The 22,287-nt window shown below is 41.0% G+C and overlaps 1 protein-coding gene across 3 annotated transcripts in view; it reads left to right on the top strand.

The window, feature by feature from the left end:
* Nucleotides 1-20,852, top strand: part of lrch2 (leucine-rich repeats and calponin homology (CH) domain containing 2) — a 34,317-nt gene extending 13,465 nt beyond the window's left edge. The window contains exons 8-21 of one of the 3 annotated variants that reach the window (XM_084373307.1): nt 1,225-1,321; nt 1,450-1,547; nt 1,696-1,763; nt 2,627-2,731; nt 3,120-3,188; nt 4,046-4,108; nt 5,069-5,117; nt 5,261-5,401; nt 5,919-5,969; nt 6,086-6,149; nt 8,166-8,278; nt 11,910-12,047; nt 12,216-12,293; nt 13,771-20,852. In XM_084373307.1, the coding sequence (XP_084229433.1) occupies nt 1,225-1,321; nt 1,450-1,547; nt 1,696-1,763; nt 2,627-2,731; nt 3,120-3,188; nt 4,046-4,108; nt 5,069-5,117; nt 5,261-5,401; nt 5,919-5,969; nt 6,086-6,149; nt 8,166-8,278; nt 11,910-12,047; nt 12,216-12,293; nt 13,771-13,890 (1,254 nt within the window). In that variant the 3' untranslated portion in view covers nt 13,891-20,852. The remainder of the gene's footprint in view (nt 1-1,224; nt 1,322-1,449; nt 1,548-1,695; nt 1,764-2,626; nt 2,732-3,119; nt 3,189-4,045; nt 4,109-5,068; nt 5,118-5,260; nt 5,402-5,918; nt 5,970-6,085; nt 6,150-8,165; nt 8,279-11,909; nt 12,048-12,215; nt 12,294-13,770) is intronic. The other 2 variants (XM_084373308.1, XM_084373309.1) reach the window with 2 other exon arrangements.
* Nucleotides 20,853-22,287: the final 1,435 nt, after the last annotated feature.

A 22,287-nucleotide genomic window follows, 5' to 3' on the forward strand; every position in this document is an offset into this window, starting at 1 on the left:
CCCTCCTATTGAGGATGCAGAGAGCCGCAAGAACAACCAAAGCAAAACATGCGTGGGAAGAGAGAAAACACAGCTGTTGCTTAAAGCTGCCAGTGCCTGTCCCTACTGTTGTATTGACACTAAGAATGCAGCCTGATCGAATATGTTGCACTGGTGTTTGCCTGCTTTAACACACTTGATTCAAATGAGTGGGTCGGGCTGATGGGCTGATCATTTGAATCGGGTGCGTTGGAGCGGGCGAAACATAGACGGATTATTTATACGTCATGGCGTTCAGCTAAAAGTCCTCTGGGAAGGCTGCTCTTTTGTGCACTCGCTCTTCAGAGCAGAAATAGGATCTTGCAAGATGGTCTACCAGAACAACTTCCGGTTCAAGCGAGCGGTTCTTAGGGCGCACTCACACTTGGCCTAGTTTTTCCGTACCATGCCGAAGCACGATTGTCCCTCCTCCCCAGTCCCCCCGCTGGCCTGCACTCACATTGCTACAGCCCCAACCGTGCCTGAGCATGGTTATCTCTTGTACATGTGTGTCCAAGTTGCGTACCTTGCACACCTCTTCAAACCGTGCCAGGGCCGGGAAAGGGAGAGCGCTTACACTAGACAAACAATCTGGACTTCAGGGATCAAACATGCTTGGGCACGCTATGGTTTGCCTGGTGTGAGTGCACCCTTAGTCTGTGCTGGCAGGAGGGCTTTTCCTGGAAATCACCAACTCCTGAAAACACAGTGCGTGGGCGTTCTTCGTGCCCCACACACAAGTAACCTCCCTGTTGCTGTTGAGTCATAGTACTGCATGAGTAATGCACATACATTAGCACTACCATGACTGCAGAACAACATCAGATGCTTAATCCATTAATCTAAGATTTATACAGTCAAATGCCAAACAGACAAGATGTCACGAGCAACAGCTTTACAACTCAAACTCTATTCTGAGTACTAAAAAATATAAACATTGAGAGATAGGGATTCAAATGTTAAGATTAATGATTCTCCCACAAGGTTTGAAAAGCAACAAGGCAGAAAAAAACAAATGAAGCTGACTGTGAAAGTATATTCTGCAGCCTTTATTTGGACTAGTTCAACTGAAAATGACAATTAAATGGAAACATGTCTATTCATATATTTAAAAGAGGAATACTAAGAAGCAGGTACAAAGACCAGCACGTGAGCTCATTTAAACCAAACCGAGAGTTCACTCCTCGTTCTTTTCTTCCCCTGCAGCCTTCAGATGACGACACCGTCAGCCTGCACTCTCAGGTCTCAGAGACAGCCCGTGCTGACGCCCTGTCACTCCTCTCCAAAATGGATTCTTGCAAAGGTTACCGAAAATAAGTATCACATATTCCCCTTTGAAAGCAATAACAGAGACTCGGGGGTTGTTGAATGAAGTGCCTAAAGATATTGAGAGTTTATATGACGAACGCGGATGCTTCCTCCCTCTATCAGATCAGGATCTCTATGACTTTATAGAGCCAAATCCGGACGAGGATTCTGCTCTGTCAGAGTGTGATGGGCAGCAGAGCAGCCATGTGTCTTGTATAAAGGTATGAATCACATCTGTTTATTAAAGGACGAATACAGCCCAAAACAGAAAGTTATTTAAAGACAATCAGTGGAAGGTCGCCAGGAGGTTAAATCAATTTCAGGGTATTGGTTCCTGACATAGTGTGTGTGTGTGTCTGTGTTTTTCAGGAGCTGGAGAAAGTTCTTAACATGTCTCACCAAAGCAAAGATAAAGAGAGCTGGAAAGAAGAGTCAGGGTGAGTTCATTAGTCAACACAGCTAACACTGAAAACTTTTTGTCTTTTCTTATTCATCGTAAAAAGCATGCAGGTCAATCAGGCCGCACAAAGAGTTCTGTGGAAGTAGTTGGAGTTTACCTGTTCAGGGATTCGTATGACTCACCAGGGCTGCAGTTACAGTAAAAACAATAAAATGAAACGTTCACAGAGGCACTGAGCAGCTCTTCTGCAGTTAATCTAATACTTTCTAGATATTTTTAATTCACCTTTATTTTGAAAATAGTGCAGCGCTAAAAAGCAGAAATAAAAGGCGTCGAGATATCTGAGCAAACAAATCAACAATTGCAAATCAGGAGTTAAGTTAACTTCTTCCCACGGTACTGACATGCGCTTACAGTAGCTGACAGATGGCGAACACATCCTTTCACCACCAGCTGCAAATACTCATTGCGTGCCTCAGCTTGAATATTTTTCCAGCTATTTGATGGACAGGTCCGTACCAAATATTTTATTACAAGAAATGGCAACAACAGCAGACATTATCAAAGCTCATTGTGCAGATTGTGTCAAGGGCACTTGCACCTCAAGGGCATCCTTTGCTACTGCCAGGGGTTACGTGGAGAGTTTGAAGAGTAGCTGTAGGGTAGTAGATGACATAATGTAGTTTACATACACATGATTGTGTCAAACAGGCTTCAGTGTTCTGTGAAGAGACTTTCTGAATTTGTTGAGTAGCAGATGCGGAGTGTTCTCTACTCTTTACGGACCTTTTAAATTGTTTGCATGATGTATTTGTATGCACAGTAATTGGTAATGTTTAAACCCTTGAGTCAAAATTGTAAACTGTGTACAATGTTTAATCACAATAATTTCCCTTCCAGTTCTGATAAGGAGCAGCTAGTGGAGGAAGAGGATGATGAGCTGAAGGAGGTGCTGGATCTGAGGAAGATTGCTGTACAGCTTTTGCAGCAGGAGCAGCAGAACAGGTGTGTGGTTTTCCTTGTTCTCCTCGCAACGTAACAAAAAGCTAAACACTCTGCCGTTACTTTTGATTTCCATTCGCTGCACTGCTTGCATCCTCCTCTTGCTTATGTTTTCGTCCTTCTTCACCATGCGACATGTGTGAATCTGATATCAATTAGCTTTTATAGATTTCGCATGCAGAAACTGAAGAACGTACGAAAAGACCCTCTCTCGTTCTGTTTTCCTCAACATCCAGACCGTTTTTAATTTTATCCCCAGATATCGCTCTATCGTTACCTTTTTACCTCTTTCACCTCTGCAAATCCTTATCAGCCTCGCATCACTTTCTCTCTTGTTCCCCACTTTCTCTCCCTCAACCCTGCGGCTGAACGTTTGATGTACGGCTTCTAGACGACGGTCCTTAATTTGCAGAGCAGAGAGTCTTATCCACCGACGGAGGGTGACCGGCCGGGCACACAGGTGGATGGACTTTCTTTATCACCGCCTACACACTGTTTGTATGATAACCACAGATCAGGTCTTAATTAATACAGAAGGGCTCTGGTGTGTCTCTATCTCAACGTGTACAGGACACAATTAATGCTATTGCTATGCTATATTAAAGGTGCAATATGTAAGAATTGGCCACCTGTCATACTCAGAACAAACAGGGGGCAGTAAATCACCATAGCAACTTCTTACTGCTGCTAGCTGTAGCTAGTTAACTCAGTTAGCCGTGCAGCAAGCGGTCTGGACTGGGAGCTTTGGACTGCAGCTAGCTGGTTAGCATGCTAACTTCAGAGGATATCTCTGCAATGGACGTCATAACATTAATAATCAATAGTTCCTTTATATTTTGTTGATAATTTAATTTTTTTAAGTTTTTAACTAAAATTCTTGCACATTGCACTTTTAACATGTTATAATAATGCTATGCTAACGTCCATTCCAATACAGGGTTCATTTTTTCAGGGTTTTTTGTCCTTGTCAGTAAGTCACGATGAAGTAATCTGAGCTGTTTCTGTGCTTGAATGAGAATTTTTTTTCATCTTACAAGTGGAATTATCTCACTTTTCCAGTAAGCCTGTTCATGTTGCCCATTGTTGCTCAGTTGAGGACTCTTCCAGTGAATCAGAGTTAGCACTGGATTTTTATTTTATCAGGACATCTGTGTTTGTAAGCACGTCTTTGAAAACGGATGATCCTCTGCAGGTAACATGAGTCACTGCTGTCCTAAATGACTTACACTGGGACAATCCACCTGCGTCATAGACCATTACTCTTGTGTTATAGTTGTGTCACTCTATAACCTGAACCTGCTTCCGTTTCCACTGCAGGTTCCTGAGTCACTCCGGAAGCTCCAGCAGCAAGCCGAGGCCCCCACCTCAGACGGCTCGTAGGTATGTGGTGTTCAGTCACGTTCACAGTGGTATCATGTAGTCATGTGGTAATGGTGACCACATACCGGGTAATACAGTCTGCTGTAATTGTTATTTACTGTAGTTGATCTCTCTCTCTCTTGGTCTCTCAGTTCCATGAGTTATTTTTATTCTGACTGGGCTCTTATTCCAATTATTAGTTGAATATTAAGGTCCATCTGTGTACTTTTGCGTAAATTCTATCGTCTCTGCCAAGGTAATACCATAAAATAAGAATACCGAATTGCTTTGTAGCAAATAGGAGCCCAAATCCGGTGGCCAGTCAAAAAAATTAAAGAAATAGGGGTTCATAGGTGTCTTTAAAGTCTGCCTCGATCGCAGTGGACTAACCTGACATTCACAAATACCTTATTGAATGTCCTGGTGATGTATTTCTGTCATCTGTCCATTTCTCTGTCATTAAGACAGATTCTGTGTTTTGAAGTCTGTCCAATGTGACTTTACTGTAAACCAATAACATCGCTGTGGTGAACCAGATCTGTTTGTGTTGATACAAAAAAACTTTTTGTATGAGCCAGCTAGGTCAGCCTAATTTATTTATTAATGGTAAAACACCCTCTGCTCCTGACGGAAACATACTGACTGGCTGGATCCCACAGATCCCGACATTTTCATCCTACTTCCTGACAGCCCAAAACCACAGATCTCTTCTCCTACTGTCCTTCTTTCTTTGGGGAAGAAAAGAACATCATGAACTGTGGTTTTAATTGATTGACATGCAAATGCAACACAGCAGCTTTTAGGCGTGGTGCTTCTAGCTTATATAACTTGGTGCCGGCACTTTCACAGTTTTTTTTAATCCAAAAAGGGCTGTTGTCTATCTGGTGACAGAAAAGTAACATATGCTTGCTGTCATCTATAGTGTCTTTAATGTTACCTGAATGTAAAAGTCATCTGATGCTACTCATGTCTTTATTCTAGCGCTTCTCTGGATGAAGGAAGTAGCGGAGCATCAGTGCTTAGCGGACAGGTAAAAACTCTCTCTTCAAAGCAAACACATTTCTCATGTCTCTCAGTAACCTAGTTTGTGGTAGCACCTCCCATTCCTTGTGTCATGTTGTCTCCCTTGAGGATGCAGAAAACGATTCTAATTTAAAATGTTTGCCTTTGCAGCCTTCTTCTTCCTGCTCCTTTGACAGCAGCCTGAAGACGGATCAGTCAGACTCGGAGCCAAATTGGCCCGAGGTCCCGCCTGTCCTGAACCAGAACGAAGACCGCAGGCGGAACAAGTACCTGAGAAAAGATTATTTGAAGGTGTGAACATGCACATGTCCTAAAATGTATGGTTGGTTGAAAGAGATATTCCGCAGAACACACCTCACTAGTCGCCTGATGAAAAATTCCCGGTTGTGTTTGTTTTGATAGATTTGTAGATAAACATCTGTAAAATCCCCATTCCTACGCAAGCTTATGGGAACAATAGATTTTTGTCTGTGGTACTCACAGAACCGAAAGGTTGCGTTTAAAAATTCTTACAGCAACATGTACAAATCCGGACAAAACCACAGACACACTTTTAATAGGTTTAAAAAGTGATGTGAACACATGAGATGAGAGATTCTTTCATCAGAAGTGTCTAGTTTTCTCAAGAGCTTTTGTTGGTACACTTATGTTGATTTAAGATAGTGAAAGAATGTATGATGATTATTTTTTTCCATTTCAAGTGGGCATCCATAGTCGAACACCCGTCTGAGCGGAAACCATGAATAGAAATGAAGCCAAATAATTAGTGTTAAATAATTAAAAGAACGTGTTTGTTCTCTCCTGACAGTACAAGTGTCAGAGCGCTCGGAAAAACTCCGGTGGAAATGACGACTGCGAGGTGGGTGTGACAAAACTTCCCGTGTGGATAGAAATCTAGAGAGCTTATCGTCTCAGAACATCTTTCAGTGCTCTCAAAATGCCAAATTCTGATTGTGACGAATGTTTGGTCTTCAGGAGGGCCTACGCAGCGCTGACTTCAGCACCACTCTGACGGTGTTTGGACTAAAGCCCAGATCAGGTAAAATACATGTGCTTGTTGGATATGACCTTTACTGTGGCACAGTGTTTTTCCTTTTCACTGCAGTAATAATCGTGGAACCTGGGCTTAAAAATATGTTGCCAAAGGGTTATAATCTTCTACAGGGGTGGTTGAAATGTATGATATCACCCATGTATGTGAGGATATTCACATTAAGCGTGACCATTTATTGACCTCTGCTGAAGAAACCAAATAGATACTTAGAGCTTACATAAGAATGAAAATGAAAAAAAGAAAATGAATAGAATATAAATAGAGTTTAGTTTTGGGGCATTTGGCTCATGGCTGCTACCATAAACAGTGAGACAGTGCTTCATTGTAACCCATATCTGTTGCGATGTGAACTCTCTTCAAATGAAGCCAAAATATTTTTATAGGTGGAGTCCTCCTTTCTCTGGAAGTGAGGGAGGTTTCTGAGGAACTGTTGATCTGTTCTATATCAGTCCATTAACAGTCAAGTCAAGGCACAGCATGACTGATGACTCTTTGTCTGTCCCTGACGTGTTTTATATTATTGTGCACCAATAAATCTTGTTTCAGCACAAGACATCATTTACTGAGACATCTTGTAAATGATGTCTTGTTATTAGTTACTTGTAAGATCACGAGGAGTGGAAGAAGTGTTCAGATTCTTGGGTAGGAGTACTAATACCACACTGTGAAAGTACTCCATTACATTTAAGTCATTAAAAATGTTTCTTAAATACACTTAGAGTATCAAAAATAGAAGTAGCCTAGTCAATGTAACAGCGTTCTATCATTATATTATTATTACTCATTAATCTGGAAAAGGGAGGGCACTTTTCAAAACATACCTGGCAGGTGATTGGTCGAACCACCTGTCTAACACCGCGTGTCACAGGCTAACTTCAACTGATCAGGCTCTGAAACCCATTATTTTCAGTGCTGTTCTTGCTCTTCTTTCAATGACACAAACTCTCAATTCCTGATATAACGGATGATTTACTGTAGCAGAATCTACGCTAACCTCTGGAGGAGCCAACGTTGTTGTTCCCAAAACTAACAGTCGCTTCTCTCGCTTGTCGTCACACTTAAACCACGACTGTAGCTGCCAGTAGTTCCTTTTAGAACACTGCCCCACACTGATTCACCCACTTTGTGTTCGGCCAAAAGTGCATAACTTGACACCTGGCAAGGATTCTCAAAATCACATGATCACACGATCTCAGCAATTAATCTGCCTCACAGGGTAACAGGGCTGAGACTAGAGACAAAGGCATCACAGTATACGATAACCAAAGAACCAAAGTGACAGGTTCAAACCGACAGTTCTGTCTGATCAACAGTCAAACTGCAAATTAAGTTCAATGTTCAGCATCTTTTCTTAATTTGGATTATCAATTATTAAAAGTGTTTATATAGTATAGAGTAAGTATAAAGTTTCATAAAATACTCTATTAGATAAACCAAGATAAATTCACTAGACTCACTTCGAAGTCCACACAAGTCCATACATTCACTTTGAATTAACAGGGCCAGAACTTTGTTGGCAACAGTGCCCACCCACCCACATGTTCCTTCTTTTTTTTTGAAAGATAGTGTGCACAGATTCACGTATTCATCTTGCAACACCAGCTGTGAAGAATAGTACCCCGAGGCATGTAACTACTTCAGGAATTTCTGCAGCAATTATTACTAAACTTTTTTCCGGAGAGCAGAGTTGTGGCATATTCACGTGCCCGTATTTGGTTGCAGGATGAAGCGTAAAGGTAAAAGATAACGTCAGAAGTTTGAACCACTCCTTGACAATATCTTAAAAGGAAAGATGGAACAGTAGATAGCAGTTTTTTCAGACTTCACATGTGGATATCATCAGATATAGAGCGTTGGTTCTTGGCAGACTTTCCTGGACAGCAGGATCTCTGATCACACTGTCCTAAAGTTGACCTGCTTAGATAGTCAGTAGTTACTGTGTCACTATCACTGTGTGTTACCTCGAATTGAGAACAGTGTTCTTTTTGTTTATCATTCCAGCCTTCACCAGAGGAAGCCGACAGGAGTACACCTCCACGGACCCCAGTTTTACCATGAGGAGGAAGATGGAGCACTTGAGGGAGGAAATGGAACAGATAGGACTCTTGCGGCAGGTCAGAAGCCGCACAGCTTGTTTATGCATTTTGCACAAAGCACAAGTCAAAGCCTGCCAGATCCTGCTTTTGTTCCATTGTTTGTACCTTTACATGAACAAGTGCACTCAGTTAAAGGTATGGAAGTGTCACGTCGGCACTTGGTTTCTAAGAAGTTGAGTAATACTGTACTGAACTGACTCATCTCATTGTGAAAGGCGCTTCGTGTTACATTTTTCTCAACATTTCGCTTGTGGCTGATCATGTTACCTCCCCGACCGCGTCGATGTTACTTCTGAAGTCAAGAAACTACCAACTTCCTGTCAGAGTTTTTATTTTACTCTTAGTAGTACTGCTTTGTAGAATTGATAGATTTTAGCACTAGTACTTTTTAGTGGTAAGACCAGTAGTTTTTAGCAGTGATAGTCGTACTTTCTCAGCAGCTGTTATAATAGTTTATGTCAGGGGCAGCAGGTAATGAAGCCTTGAGAAGGCTAACCCTTCCCTAAATTTACTGCTTTAGGCTCTGATTCATGTTTAGTGATGAATTGCAGTTCTATCCGCAGAATGATATGTGAATCAGGTGGCCAGGTCATAGAAAATAACCTTGGGATTAATAGAGGATGGAATGTGGGTGGGTAAAATGATTCATCTTTCATTAGGACATTTTTAATTACTTTACGTGAAGCGATTCCCCAGCAGCAGAAATGGTAAGTGTGTCCCCTGTGCGCATTTACGCACGAGGCACAGCAGCCTAACTTCATTGATTATTTCATGACAGGCGGACAGGATTGGTCAGAATCTAATATTAAATAATGTTCTTCTACGTATCCACAAAGTCACGCACGCAGTTCAGCTTCATAAAGTAGCCGTCCTCCTGATGAATCCAGAGCTCCATCAGAGCTGTCTAAAAATATTGACTTCAGAAGTTTAATTCTGTTTTCTCTGGAGAGTTTCCTCTGTCCTTTGGAGTTTATAACTACAGCTAGCCAGTCTTGTTGTGTAAATGTGCCACGATTTTTGCTGCAGAGACATGACTGCCGCACGGATGTTTAAAATACTAAAAGCAGCCTCTCTGATCATTAAATTATATCATTAAAAGGAACACTCCATATGAAATGGCTTAATTTGTGTAGGATCCTGCCATCCTATTAAAGTAAGACTATTCACAAGTCACTTGTTTGTCTATTATGGATACGTGAAACGTAGCGACGGCAGAAGCGAGTTTTGTGCATGTCATGTGAGCTACGCTGGCATGTGGTTTAATACTTTCTGGTGTCGTTGCCCTCCAGGGTCGTCACGTCAAAACAAATATGATCGTTAGTCAAATATTAACTCTCCCTTTCCTCAGCCTCAACTGCTGCCTATGGTTTATGTATTGCTTAACTACATTCATCGTTCTAAAATCTGCCACTTATAATGTAGCACTAATACAAAGACGTCTGGTAGGCTGCCAAGTCTTCTGGTAGAGGAGGAGATGTTTCATAACTAGCTGTTGATGCGAATGACAGGATAATTACCCAAGTATTTCACATGTCAGAGAATTGCTTCTGTATGACAACGCCTCTAGGAGCTTCACAATCTATTCGGCATATGACATGCTCAATCCCTACACCCGCAACCCTCTTTCATGGGGAAAAATGTACCAGCACAGAGAGACATGCAGTAGATCTCGTGTGCCAACATATTAAATTAGATTGTAAACATATATGAAGAAGATGGATTCCGGAGGACGTCGAGCAACTTCGGGTGTTGCCAAAACAAGATTACAGACTAGAAAGTCATGCGAGAGGCAGAGCTCAAGAACACCGTTCACACAGATTGGAGAAAGACGCAAGTACAAGTTTGAATCTCCTGTAGGATGAAGATCCAGATTCTGCTGGAATTGCTGTTATAATTGACATGAATGCGACCCAAAAATAGAAAGTTGGAACGAACAATATACGTCCATCGATGGAGATTAGGACGCTTAATGGACTGTAAATTGCTGCCCACGGCACCGTCTTCTCCTACAAGAAAAGATCAAAGACAAAATGACATGACTGAACGTGAGTCAGCAGAATGAAGAGAATGACTAATGATCTCTGTCAAACTTAAGCTCAGAAGCGTCACACCATTTGGAGCTACTGAATATAAACAGAGGTGTTGTTATGAAGCTGAGCATGAGTAAAGAAATCAAAATCAGACACACCTTTACCAAATAACACAGTGTTCTTTCATTAAAACATGACTGACGAGATAAGATTCAGGTGACACTGATCGTCTAGAACTACAAGGATGGAGACATGGCGTCATGTGCCGGGAGAGTCATAAGGCTTTCGGGCACTTTGTTAATAAGAAGGGCCCTCGCAGACCTGCACCTATAGTAGAGTTGTTGTATTCCTACAATTAGCTATGTTTTGTCACTATTGAACTTTACCACCTTCTCCTGGATTTTAAGATATATTGACATAATGTTAACGAAAGGTGAAAATAAATTATGTATCCTCCTTTTGAGATCTGCTCCAAAATGTAATGGGTTCTTTCTTGGCGCCCTTCCACCAAGTTTCATGAAAATCAGGTGTGTAGATTTTTCTTTATTCTGCCGGCAAACAGGTAAAGTGAAACCAAAAAACTGGAACCCTAACCCGTGGGGGAGGTAATTACGCTGAAAAAATAAAGATGTCAGTGCCTTGTGTCAGATCAGAATTAATGATAGGAAGTATGACAGTCAAAACACATTAAAGACCTACCTTACCCACCAGTTTCTGAACAACCAGATAATATCACACCTCTGACAGTTCCGCTGTTACTACACGTCTACATGCAGTTTGACAGGTTAAAATGATCTGATAACCTTTAAGGAAGGAGACATCAGTCACAGGCTTTTAGGAACTTTCCCAAGCACTAGTTTCAAAGCATGTTAAAAAAATACATGATGTAAAGATGGAATAAAAGCAAAACAGATAAGATGAAGACTTTCTGCGTGTCGGGGAACAACAACAGCAGGAACGCGAGACGTGCGCAGACAATGCTTTCAATGATGAGAAGAACAGAGCAGACATTCCCTGCTCTGGCAAACCCAACACTGACTTCTTTCACAACACAAGAGGTTGGGTGGGGATGTTTGCGACACTGCAATCAGGCCACAGCATCAACTGTGACTGGGTCGTTGGTAATTGACAAGGAGTTCAGTGAGGGGCTGGAGAATGACCAAGCAGGCCACCCACAGTCAACACTGGAGAGCATCTTTGAACACAGACAGGGGTTACCATCTCCCCCCATATACAACCATATTATTATTATGTGGCCAAACTTCCATTCAGGTCAATTAAATGGGCCATACATTTCATATTTGTCTCAGTTTAGTTTATTATATATCAACGTAACAGTAACACTGGTGCTGCAACATACAATCATGCACTGCGCTTAGTGTTTATAGCAAGATGCTGGTTTACAGTCACACCCACACACACTCTCTGCTGATTAAGCATTTGCATTTGTGTGTATACTTCCTGGAAAATAAAGAACAGAAGGGTGTCGGGAGAAGAGCTAGAATTCACTGCGAATAATTTAAGAGAAATAAATGAATAAAACTTCTTGTTCAACCAAAACTTGCCTTTGTTTGTGAGAAGACAGAGATCTCATGTGGTCATTGTTGATGCGTTTGCAGAACATAGAGTCCAGACTGAAGGTGCTGCTCCCAGACGATGTTGGAGCTGCGCTGATGGACGGGGTGGTTCTCTGCCATCTAGCCAATCACATTTGTCCCCGCTCCGTCGCCAGCATCCATGTACCGTCTCCTGCAGTGGTAAGCACGCTGACACTACAAATGGAAGCGTTTTATCTTACTTAAGAGTTATAGATTCTTGGAAAGTAACACTTTGTAAGATTAAATGGGTTTTTTTTCTCACTTGTTTTTTAAAAATGCCTTTGTTTGTTCTGAAATGACTAACATGATTGATGTTGTGGCCTCCAGCCAAAGCTCAGCATGGCTAAATGCCGTAGGAATGTGGAGAACTTCTTGGATGCCTGTAAGAAGATGGGTGTCCCACAGGTAATATTATTAGCAATCCATCATTCTCATTCATGCGTTACCTGCCACACCGTTTTGTTTCAGATTTATGATCTCAATACTAACAGTCGAGCTTGTTAATGAAGTTAGTCACAAAAGTCCTGTCACGCACACTCACTGGTCTTGCAATTTTACTTAGCTGAGCCTCCCTCTGATGGAAAAATGTCCCATCGATAATGTAAATAAAAACATTAACCCAACACGGGTATTTTTTTAAGATCTGTCAAATGTGTGCCTGATTTTTGAAATTTCTTTTAAAAGTTTTATACTGCACTAGATACAGACATCTGAATAAGAGACATTCTTAAGCTTGCAACACATACCGAGAATAGTCAAAATCACCTCCACACAAATGGTATTAAAGGATGCTCCTCCAAGAGGCTTCTTCAGTTCTAACTCACTGGAGGGGAGTTGCAGGCTTTTAAACTCTGTGTGGGAGTGTCCTTACGGAGTCGTCAAGGACACATGGGCGCTCTGAGTTTCAGAGTCGTTACGAGCATTAGAGACGTCACTACTCTGAAAGTCAGAGCTCACACGTGTCCTGCGGGTCACTCCAGCCAAATTACGAAAGCTAATTTTATTACTCAGCTCAATTGGTGCTGATGGGCATAATTGAACCGCTGCTGAACAATAAATGTTGAATACCAGTAAAGGTATATCTTTGTTATATTTGAAAGAATGAATTGAAATCATTATTAAATTATTTCATTAAAGTTTTTCAGTCACAAAAGCTTTCACGTTCCTGAAGCCTGAATATCAACAAGATTTCATACCTAGATTTATTTATTTTTTGCTTCACTTGAATTTTTAAATCAGAAAAATGTAAGTGTTTTTATGAATGTTAATAAAACTACAACAAACATTATAATCAAGACTTTGACATTGCACAACCTTAAATGTGAATTAATTCCGTGCTGTAAATCCAGTGCTGTTTGATGTTCAGCTCACAAGTAGTGATTTCACTTCATAACTGCATATATCCTTGTGGATTTATTTGCTTCCGTAGTTTTGATAACACTTGCTGAGGTATTGAAGGAGCTGTCACTGAGATGTCTTCATCCAATGCAATCAATAGAGGTTCTGCTGCACCTAACTAATAGAAATGTTTCCAAAACCACTGCACCACTCCCTTCTGCTTGACAAATTTAATTAGGAATCTTTGTGGTAAGAGCTGTATGCATTTCATTAATGTGCTCAGTCAACCGTGAACATCCTTAATCCTTTAATTATCAATAAAAGTACTGACAATTTTTACATGGGTCATTTTAATTAAACATAATGTGTTTTGAGAATCTGTGATGAAGATATTTCAAAACCTCAGCTCATAAATCTGTATGGTTAGCTACAACAACATGTAAGTGAGTGGGTAAGTTTCTGTATTTCTTGTAATCTGAGTAAACAAACCTTTTTCATAACGAGTCTCTCGTAATTGATGAAAAACATCTCTCGGCTAATTCAGGACAAGCTGTGTCTGCCCCATCACATCCTAGAAGAGCGCGGCCTGGTGAAGGTGGGTGTGACCGTTCAGGCTCTGCTGGATCTGCCTCCATCTAGGCCCACGCAACTGTCAGCTGTTTGACACACGCCTGAATGTTGCGTCCGACCTTCAGTCATCCAGCCAACCCCTCTCCCCAGCCCAAACCCCGTCACCAGGGACCAGAGAGCCTCTAGGGGCGAGGACCCAGTGAGCAGGGGGTCTTTGGGAGTCTGCTTCTGCCTGACTGAAACGGGAGACAGTAGGGGGAAATACCTCTGTCTCTTTATATGATGTCAGCCGCCACCCACTTCCTGTCCATCACATTTTCACTCGTATCCTGTTCCTAGTTACTGGGGTCATCTTGTATGTGTGTGGACTAGCAACGTGACTGTGTGTTTCCTGCGTGAGCTGCACAGTTTGGACTTGCCAAGAAGAGACAGACAAGACAATGAGGTCGATAGCATGACCTTTTACCCTCTCAACATGCTCAGTGATTATTGAGCCTGCAAGTGCTGCAGTACTGACAACATTTCCATGCTGGTGTTGGAGACATTGGCGGACACGTGACTCATTCTTTCACTAAAGAGACCGAACCTGCACGCTGGCCTCGCAGCCACAAACCACTGACTGACCTCAAGATGTTCTTACGCTCTTGAGTTTCTCTCCTTTTTGTGGAATTTATTTTTACCATGAAAATTAATTTTTTGAATTTATTGTATAGTGTTCTGCTTTTTATTTACATGGTTTGCATCAGGTCCCTACTGTATACTGTATCCTTTTTCAGCAGCCAAACCTGACTTAAAAGTAGCCACGAGTTAATTTGCAAAGCATCGCATTTGAACAATCACATCTCCACTGCTTTTTGAGGGAGAACACGAGGCTAACCTCTGAGAAGCGTGAGAAGTAGAAGTCACGCAAGCAGACATTCAGCCTTCTGTTTTCTCTCATACCCTGGTGTGGTTTTGACATGTTTAGATTACTGTACAAATCGTTTGCAACTCTATGCTCTTTCTCTATACAAACCTGCATGCACCAGGGGATGTGACACTTGACCACTGTGAGAACATGTGCTCGGCTGCAGCCAAGAGCACGACGGTCCCGTTTTGTAGCATATTTTCACTGAACATGCAAGGGTTCTGTTTTTGAAAAAAATATTCTGTATTCTAACTTTTCTAAAGCTTTTATACTTTCTTCCCAGTCATTGCCAATTATCACTTGCCATTTCTGTGGCGTTCAGAACATGGGCTGTGCCATGTTAGGTAGGAGTTTATTGCTTTGCATAACCTCAGATGAAACATGTTTATACTGTATGTGTTTGTGAGTGCACGGTTCTGAGTGAATGGCCTCTGGATCACCAAAAGGGGTTCAGTGCTGCTTAGCAAACCTTCCACATGTGGCACGGTCGTATCTTACTGCCAGGCCACCCTGCTGTATGTGGATTCTGATACAATTCTTTATTTCAGGGAAATGAAATTATTTATGTATTTATTCATTTGTTTGATATTTATGTGTTATTGCTTTGTGCGTCTCAGCCCTGACAGTTGCGGTGCAGCTGAAAATTTAAATTTCACTTGTGTTTCCTGTATGCTCCTGGTTAACCGAAAAGAAAACTTTACACAAAAACACAAATTAAGTCATTATCTACTCACCCTCATGCCAATGGAAAGTCAGGTGAAGTTTCGTAGTCCACAAAACATTTCTGGAGCTTCACAGCAAAACAGAGTTTCAGCATTCTACTAATCAACTGAAGTGGATGGGGACTTGTTTTTATATGTAAATAAAAAACTGAAAAGAAAAAAAACAAACATAAAATGTCTTCACACAGCTTGTCTGGTGCCATACAAGTCTCTGGAAGCCCTGTGATCCCAAATTGAATTAAAAGAAAAATCATTTATACCCTTTTTAAAGTTGGAACTTTCACTGTAGCTGCTAAGCTAAAAGCATTAACAACTAACCATTCTGAAGTGGGTGCCGAGTTTGACCGTGAGTAGAGGATGTACAAATGTCTTTTCTAATCAACTTGGGATCTCAGGGCTGCTGGAGACTTTGATTACACATGACGAGCTGTATGGAGCCAGTCTGCTTTTGTTTAGGAGATTGCTTCAACGCTGTTTTGCTGTGAAGCTCCAGAAATGTTTTGTGGACTATGAAACTTCACCTGACTTTCTGTTGGCATGGGTGCAAGAAGATAATAACTTAATTTTCATCATTGGTGGGACTTATCCTTTAATGACTGAAAGCAGCAAGAGGTGTCATTTACAATCCATCAGTGTTACAGCTGTCAAACCTTTTGAATTGGTATCTGAAGATGGGTGTTAATTTGAAAACCACTTATTGTGCAAAAAAAGGACATATCTTCACACCAGTTCATAGAAATAAAAGCGGTGTTGACAGCATAAAGATACCTCTATAATACAGAGTTTGAGTGGAAAACACGAGTCAAGAGTTCATCATCATCCACTTAAGTCCCACCCTGTATTATTCTGTCTTATTGCCTCTTATTTATCAGCTATTTCTGAAGTGCAATATCAGTCTTGTCTTGTCAAGTGGTTGGTATGTTGGATCAGTGAGAATTCCCTCAGGCAACTGTGTTGCACCATTTATTTTTCAATCAGGTCTCCAACATGTAAAAAAAACTCAAATTATTGTAGCGGAAATCAAAGTAAACACATTATATGTTAATTATGAATATCATAAGTTAAAATACTGACCATTATTTTTGCTCAGAGAAAATAAAAAGACATTTGGTCCTTCACTACATCGATTTGTAGGCAAGTGCAGTACACTGTGGGGATGTACACCATCATCTGTATCTTTGTTCACAAGATGAAAGGAACTTTTTACAGATCAAGTTTGTTTTATTACACTCGAGTGACTAAACTTCAGCCAACCACCCAACAAGGTTTTCCTTCATCACGAGAACAGATATTGACACATTTTTCTATAAAAACTACTGTACTGGATGTTTCAGAAGAGTACTCGCTCCACCCTAGTGCACTGCATTTGAACATGCACCTTTGAAGAGAAGCTGAGGACCTGTATTGAAGTCTATGAGTGACAGGCTGATATGGCATCAGTTAAATGAGCTCTTGCCCAGTTTTTCTAGTTCAGCCTGTAGTTGACACAAATTTCCCGGCAATTAGAGAGGAGTTTTATGTCTAGTGAGGATGTAACAAATCGAAACAGCTGTAGGCCTACTTAATGCCACTTCAACACCTTGAAAGTCCACAAATATCATCATGTTAAAGAGAATTGTAACATCTAAAAAACGTGACATATTGTGCCTTAATGGGTGGGTATTCTTTGTTTTTTTCTGCCATCTCATGTAATTACACTATTATGTTTGTGAAATGCATCTGTGATGTTTTTTATGAGATTATATTTATTGTTTTCTCAGTTCACAAGGGTGTGGTGTAGACTTCGTGTAACATAAGTAGCTTCTTGATTGGCTGCCATTCTGGAGGATAATTAAGTTAAAGCTCTAATGGTTGACAGTTCAAAATCTGACGGACTTGCACTTGAGGTTTAGTTCACTGACTCTGACACGACTAGCATAAATCAGCTTTTGTCACTGTGCAAACGTGTTCGGATTTCCTGCTTTGATTACTGTTCCTGAGAAGCCCTGCTTCCTCTGAATTGGCTGTATTGACTTAGTTTGTGCCAAGAATTGATTCCACGGTGATACAAAATAATACACATCTTCCTGTTTATCAGGATGTAAAATATGTCTCATGTTACTCCTTTTTGTTATGCAGAAAATTCAACTGAATTTCCTTGAATGTCTTTGTCTCCTGATCTCTTGTTGCAATCACTAAAACACAGTCTGTCCCTGGAAATACCCTCATCCATTTACATGTCCTTGTGCTGCTGCAGATAGGTCATTTTTTATGCTCCTGGCTGCCATATAATGTTCAAACAAGCAGCTTTTTAAAGGATAGACACATGCACAAGAGAATAACACCACAAAGTGTGCAACAGTGTGCTGCGTCTTAGAACCGCATCTGCCGAGTGTATTGGCTGCATTCATCACCATGTAAAACGTTCATTTGTTGTGGAACAGTGAAACACAAGGTGACGTGAAATCTGAAAAATGAACTGAAAATTGTAGCACACAGCACGATGTTAGCATTACAGAAGCTGGATGGCTATATCTGAGCAACAGGAGTCGCACAGCAAAAGCATTAGGACTGATGGTAGCTTCCTACAATCTTTGTCTGTCTTCAATTACGGGTTTAGAGACAGAGAAGATGTTGAAGTGGTGTATGACCTACCTCAGGTTTGCTGTGTCTTATGTTGGGGGTTTAGATTCACATACAGGGCGCCAGAGTGCGACTATTTTGGTCGCACATGCACCCAAATATCTATCATGTGCAAGTAAACATTTTCTTTTCTCTTCTTTTTTTTGAACAATTGAGGTTATTCCTATTCACAATCATTCAAATAATGTGTTCAGAACTTCAACTGAAATGTATTATTGTGTGCACCTTAATGAAAAAGTTAGGGGTTCCAGTGCAACCAGTATAAAACGTTAGTCTGGAGCTTTGGGATACTGTGCAGATCAATAGTTGAAAATGGTTCTGGATGACTAAAATTGATGTTTTATGACTATAACTTATTGTATGTATGCACTGCTGTCTCATATGTTGACATTTTTCCAAATGACTCACTGTTACTTTATGTTTTCTGTTCATGCGGAATAGTTCGAAGACATTTTGGGACCGAGCTCGAATAATGTATTCTCGTGACACTGACACTGAACTGCGTTGAGAAAAGGGACAGAAAGTTAGAACACAAAGGGATTATTTTGTGGTTAAATCACCAGATGCGGTTACTGCTGTGGCTAATAATTGGTATTAAAGCTGATTTTCGGACATATGTGAATTTTACGACAGGGAGAACAATCACACGCAGCTTGACATTTTCTCGCCTGAGGACAGGGTCTAACCATCCGTGATAATAATTACTATCTGTTGCGAACTTCTCCGGAGCTGGTATTATCATGATAAAACTTAAATATAGGGTGTTTTCAATAACACTTTTTCCACAACGTGTGGCAACTCAACCGTGAAAACTCTTTTTCCTTGTAAGATTGCCAGTCAACTCTGTCTTTTATTCTATTGCTGGTGGATATGCTAGACTGACTCACCCCTTATGTCGTTTTTTTATTTGTTTTTTTATTTGTTTTTTTATGTGCTTTTTCGTTAACATCCACTGCTTGCCAGGACATGTAATGTCAGCCAACGTGTGTCAATGTGAATATCGTGCAGCTATGTTTGCTTTTGATCCGGTGTTTATTGCATTAAGTGTTTAATGAATTCACAACCCTGCTGGTAAATGCTGGAGGTGATGTTCACACCTTCATATAACTCCAGGTCATAGCAGTTAAACTGCGGGATTTCCTGTCCTTCCTTTGACTCTGATGTGTATGCGAGCCAGCACCTTACCAGACTGTGTGGCTTCCTTCAGCTCTTTGTCAGTTAACACCCTCTGAAACATGTATCTGTTAGCTAAGCTGGAACTGTTAGCAAGAGCAGTGATTGTGATTTACTGTGTGTGTCTTGTGTGCCATATTGCAAATCATTCCTTTCATCGCAGCCACTGTCGACATTGTAGACAGGATACCTACAATGGTTGCATGCAGGTGATCAGTTCCTATGGAGAGGGTTAGGGTTCCGGGATGCATTGGCCGAAATGCAACCGTGAAACCAGTAAGCCCTCGTTTGATGATAATTTAGTCTCTCTGGGCAACATGTTTCGGGACTTTCAGTAAAAACAGATATCCCGGCCAGGACTTCCTCTTCGGTGAGAGTGTCATTGTATATAGTCTGATTTGCAACTTGAGATGCAAAAAGGATGCATTTCGGCCAATGCACTGAACCTCTTTTGCTCTCCACAGGCACGGCTGTTGCCTGTTGCACGCTCGAACGTGATTGGTCAATACTTCTCGGACTACAAACACTTCCCGATACCAAAATCCTGTCCCTTGCCTACCGATTCTGCATTAATAAGCAGATATCTTTTTATAGAGACTATCTCATAGCTAATGAGGATTCAGCAGTCTGAGCCAGAATATTCAGTTGGGTGTCTGTTTAGATTTACTTAATTTTATTAAGTTTAAGTGTGAAACTTCCTCATCTTGTTTCCTGGAATAGTGTTTCTATTGGCTCTAACTTTGGCAGAGGAATGGTGACACAGAGAGGGAAGAAACATTGGAAGAAAACCATTTTATTTTTATCTCACTCAGGCTGCTGAAGCCTCATAATTTACACAGAATGAGGACTGTGGATTTTGTCCCCCATCAAAAAGGGATATCTCCTTTTAGCGACTGATAACCATCTCAACGTACGTATGGGCACGTGAGTAAGACAGACTTGAGAAAAATGTGCGTATCCTTTAAAATGTTTGCTCTGTTTAGTGGAAATAATACAGTATGCAAACCTATTGATCAAAAGTAATAGCTGATTGTCATGCTTTAGATTTGATGCGTGTGTTATCATCTGTGAATGTAGTGTTTTACCTCAAGAACATTTCTACCCAGTTCTTCATCATATGGTTCTTGTGTTGCACAGTTCCAACTATAAATAGGTTTTGTGGAAGGTATTTAATGAGGCCTGGGAGCAAGTTTGCGTGTTGCTTTTAAGTTACACTCCCTTTAACACCTGCAGCTGAACTTAATGAACGTCTGCATCAAGGATACTTAAGAGGTGCTGACCTACATTTCATAATGTGGGGGTGCAACAGTCTTCTTCATTGCTGCACTAATTACATCTGTGCCTGTAATTGGTTCACATGTCACAACAGCTATCAGAGTTTTGCCTGTTGTGACTTAACACGTGTCATGTCATCCAAAGAAAACAGTGAAACAGTGAGTCATGTCTAAATACTACACTGCCAAGAACATTCAAACTTATGTACATAAGCTTTTTGTATTTTAAAACAAGACAAATGCATGCAAGAATACCGAGTGGAAGCTGAACCTGTACATATCATCTGTATAAATTCCAGGGATTTCTTAAACAAACCAACAAACGTGGTCAATATCAAATAAAGTCAAATTCTTTGCAGCTGTCTGTTTTGTCTTTATCACATGGATCTCAGGCTGCGACCAGTCTTGAGACATCTACTGTGGGAGGAAATACCACAGAAGTGGTTTTGAGTATTTGTTTATTTGTCTGTCTGTCTGTCTGTGGACATTGTCAATATAATAATATCAAAACTGTGCAAGATGTATTACAGAAACTTTACAGATGTGAAGCTTGAACAACATCAGTCACCAAGGGTGTCTGTGTTTGTGTTCAGTTTTCTCTCTGACCAGAGTGAGCAGTCGCCAGATACTCTGTTTCTTTCTGTTATCCTGCAGTGACTTTACTTTTTCCCATCTCCTCTGTACGTTCATGAAGTACATTTTCCCTCCATTTAGCAGGTGCAGACAGGCTCAGATGCGATAGTGAAGATACCAAAAATTTTAAAAACAAACCGCTCTCCTCGGCTGCGGGTGTTCATTCCTCCAGGAGCTCTGCCCATGGCTATCACCTCCAGAGCTCGACGGCTCTAGCAGCTGTCTGCTGTCTGTAAATGCTAACAGGGTCGCTCGTTAATCCAAAACACCAGTGTCTGTTAGTCTACAGAACCACACAGCACTGCATATTATTCGTCCGATATTTGCATAATACACTCTCTAAAAGACACAAACACTACAAACATGGCCAAGAGGTCAAGCTTGGTGACTGGAGGTGAAGACAAGCAAACTGCTTGCAGCTGTGCCTTTAAAGATGCATATGTTTAAGCCTTAATATAATTGAGTGAGTTTTATAATATACAATAAAATATCAGTTTATGCTTGGACAAAGCTTTGTGTTCACCGCTCTTGGTGCCCATTTGTCTTTATACCTGGAATTTGTCTGCTCTATCTACTGACTGATCAGATACTGCTTATCAATGCACCAAACCTTTTGGCAAGTATAGACTGTTTCTGTCTCCGAGTTGGCAGATGACTCCTCTTGCTTGTGGTTTCATAAATACACAAGGTTATTATGTCGATTACTGTAATTCACGACTATCTTGGATTTCCTGAGAAGTGTAATCAGATCATTGTGCAAGATAAAACAAATTGCTGGAATGTGCTTTCTATTGTTTATATTAATGAGTACAGTAGGACATGAGGTTTAATGAATGGGTATCAACTCGTGTTGTGACACCTGAGTCGTCTCCCTCCACCCGCAGCATCAAACTCTTCCTCCAGTGTTTCAGTCTCTCTGCTGCCCGGCTCTTACGTCCGTATTTCTGTCCCAGTCAGATCTGGTTCATGTCACCCAGTCAGAGCCCGTTCCTGTTTCTGCTTCTCTGAATCTGCTTCACACAGCCTGATGCTGACTCAAGGTTATTACTGTGTGCAGTGGCAGGGAAGAAAAATACGAGTTCAGCCAGTTTGGTGTTTTAAGGCATGGAGACATTGTTCTTGGACATTTTGTTAGGGATATGCACTCGATGCTCCGCCTG

The sequence above is a fragment of the Pagrus pagrus genome, assembly GCF_965226575.1.
Source record: "Pagrus pagrus genome assembly, chromosome: 14".
Classification (NCBI taxonomy): domain Eukaryota; kingdom Metazoa; phylum Chordata; class Actinopteri; order Spariformes; family Sparidae; genus Pagrus; species Pagrus pagrus.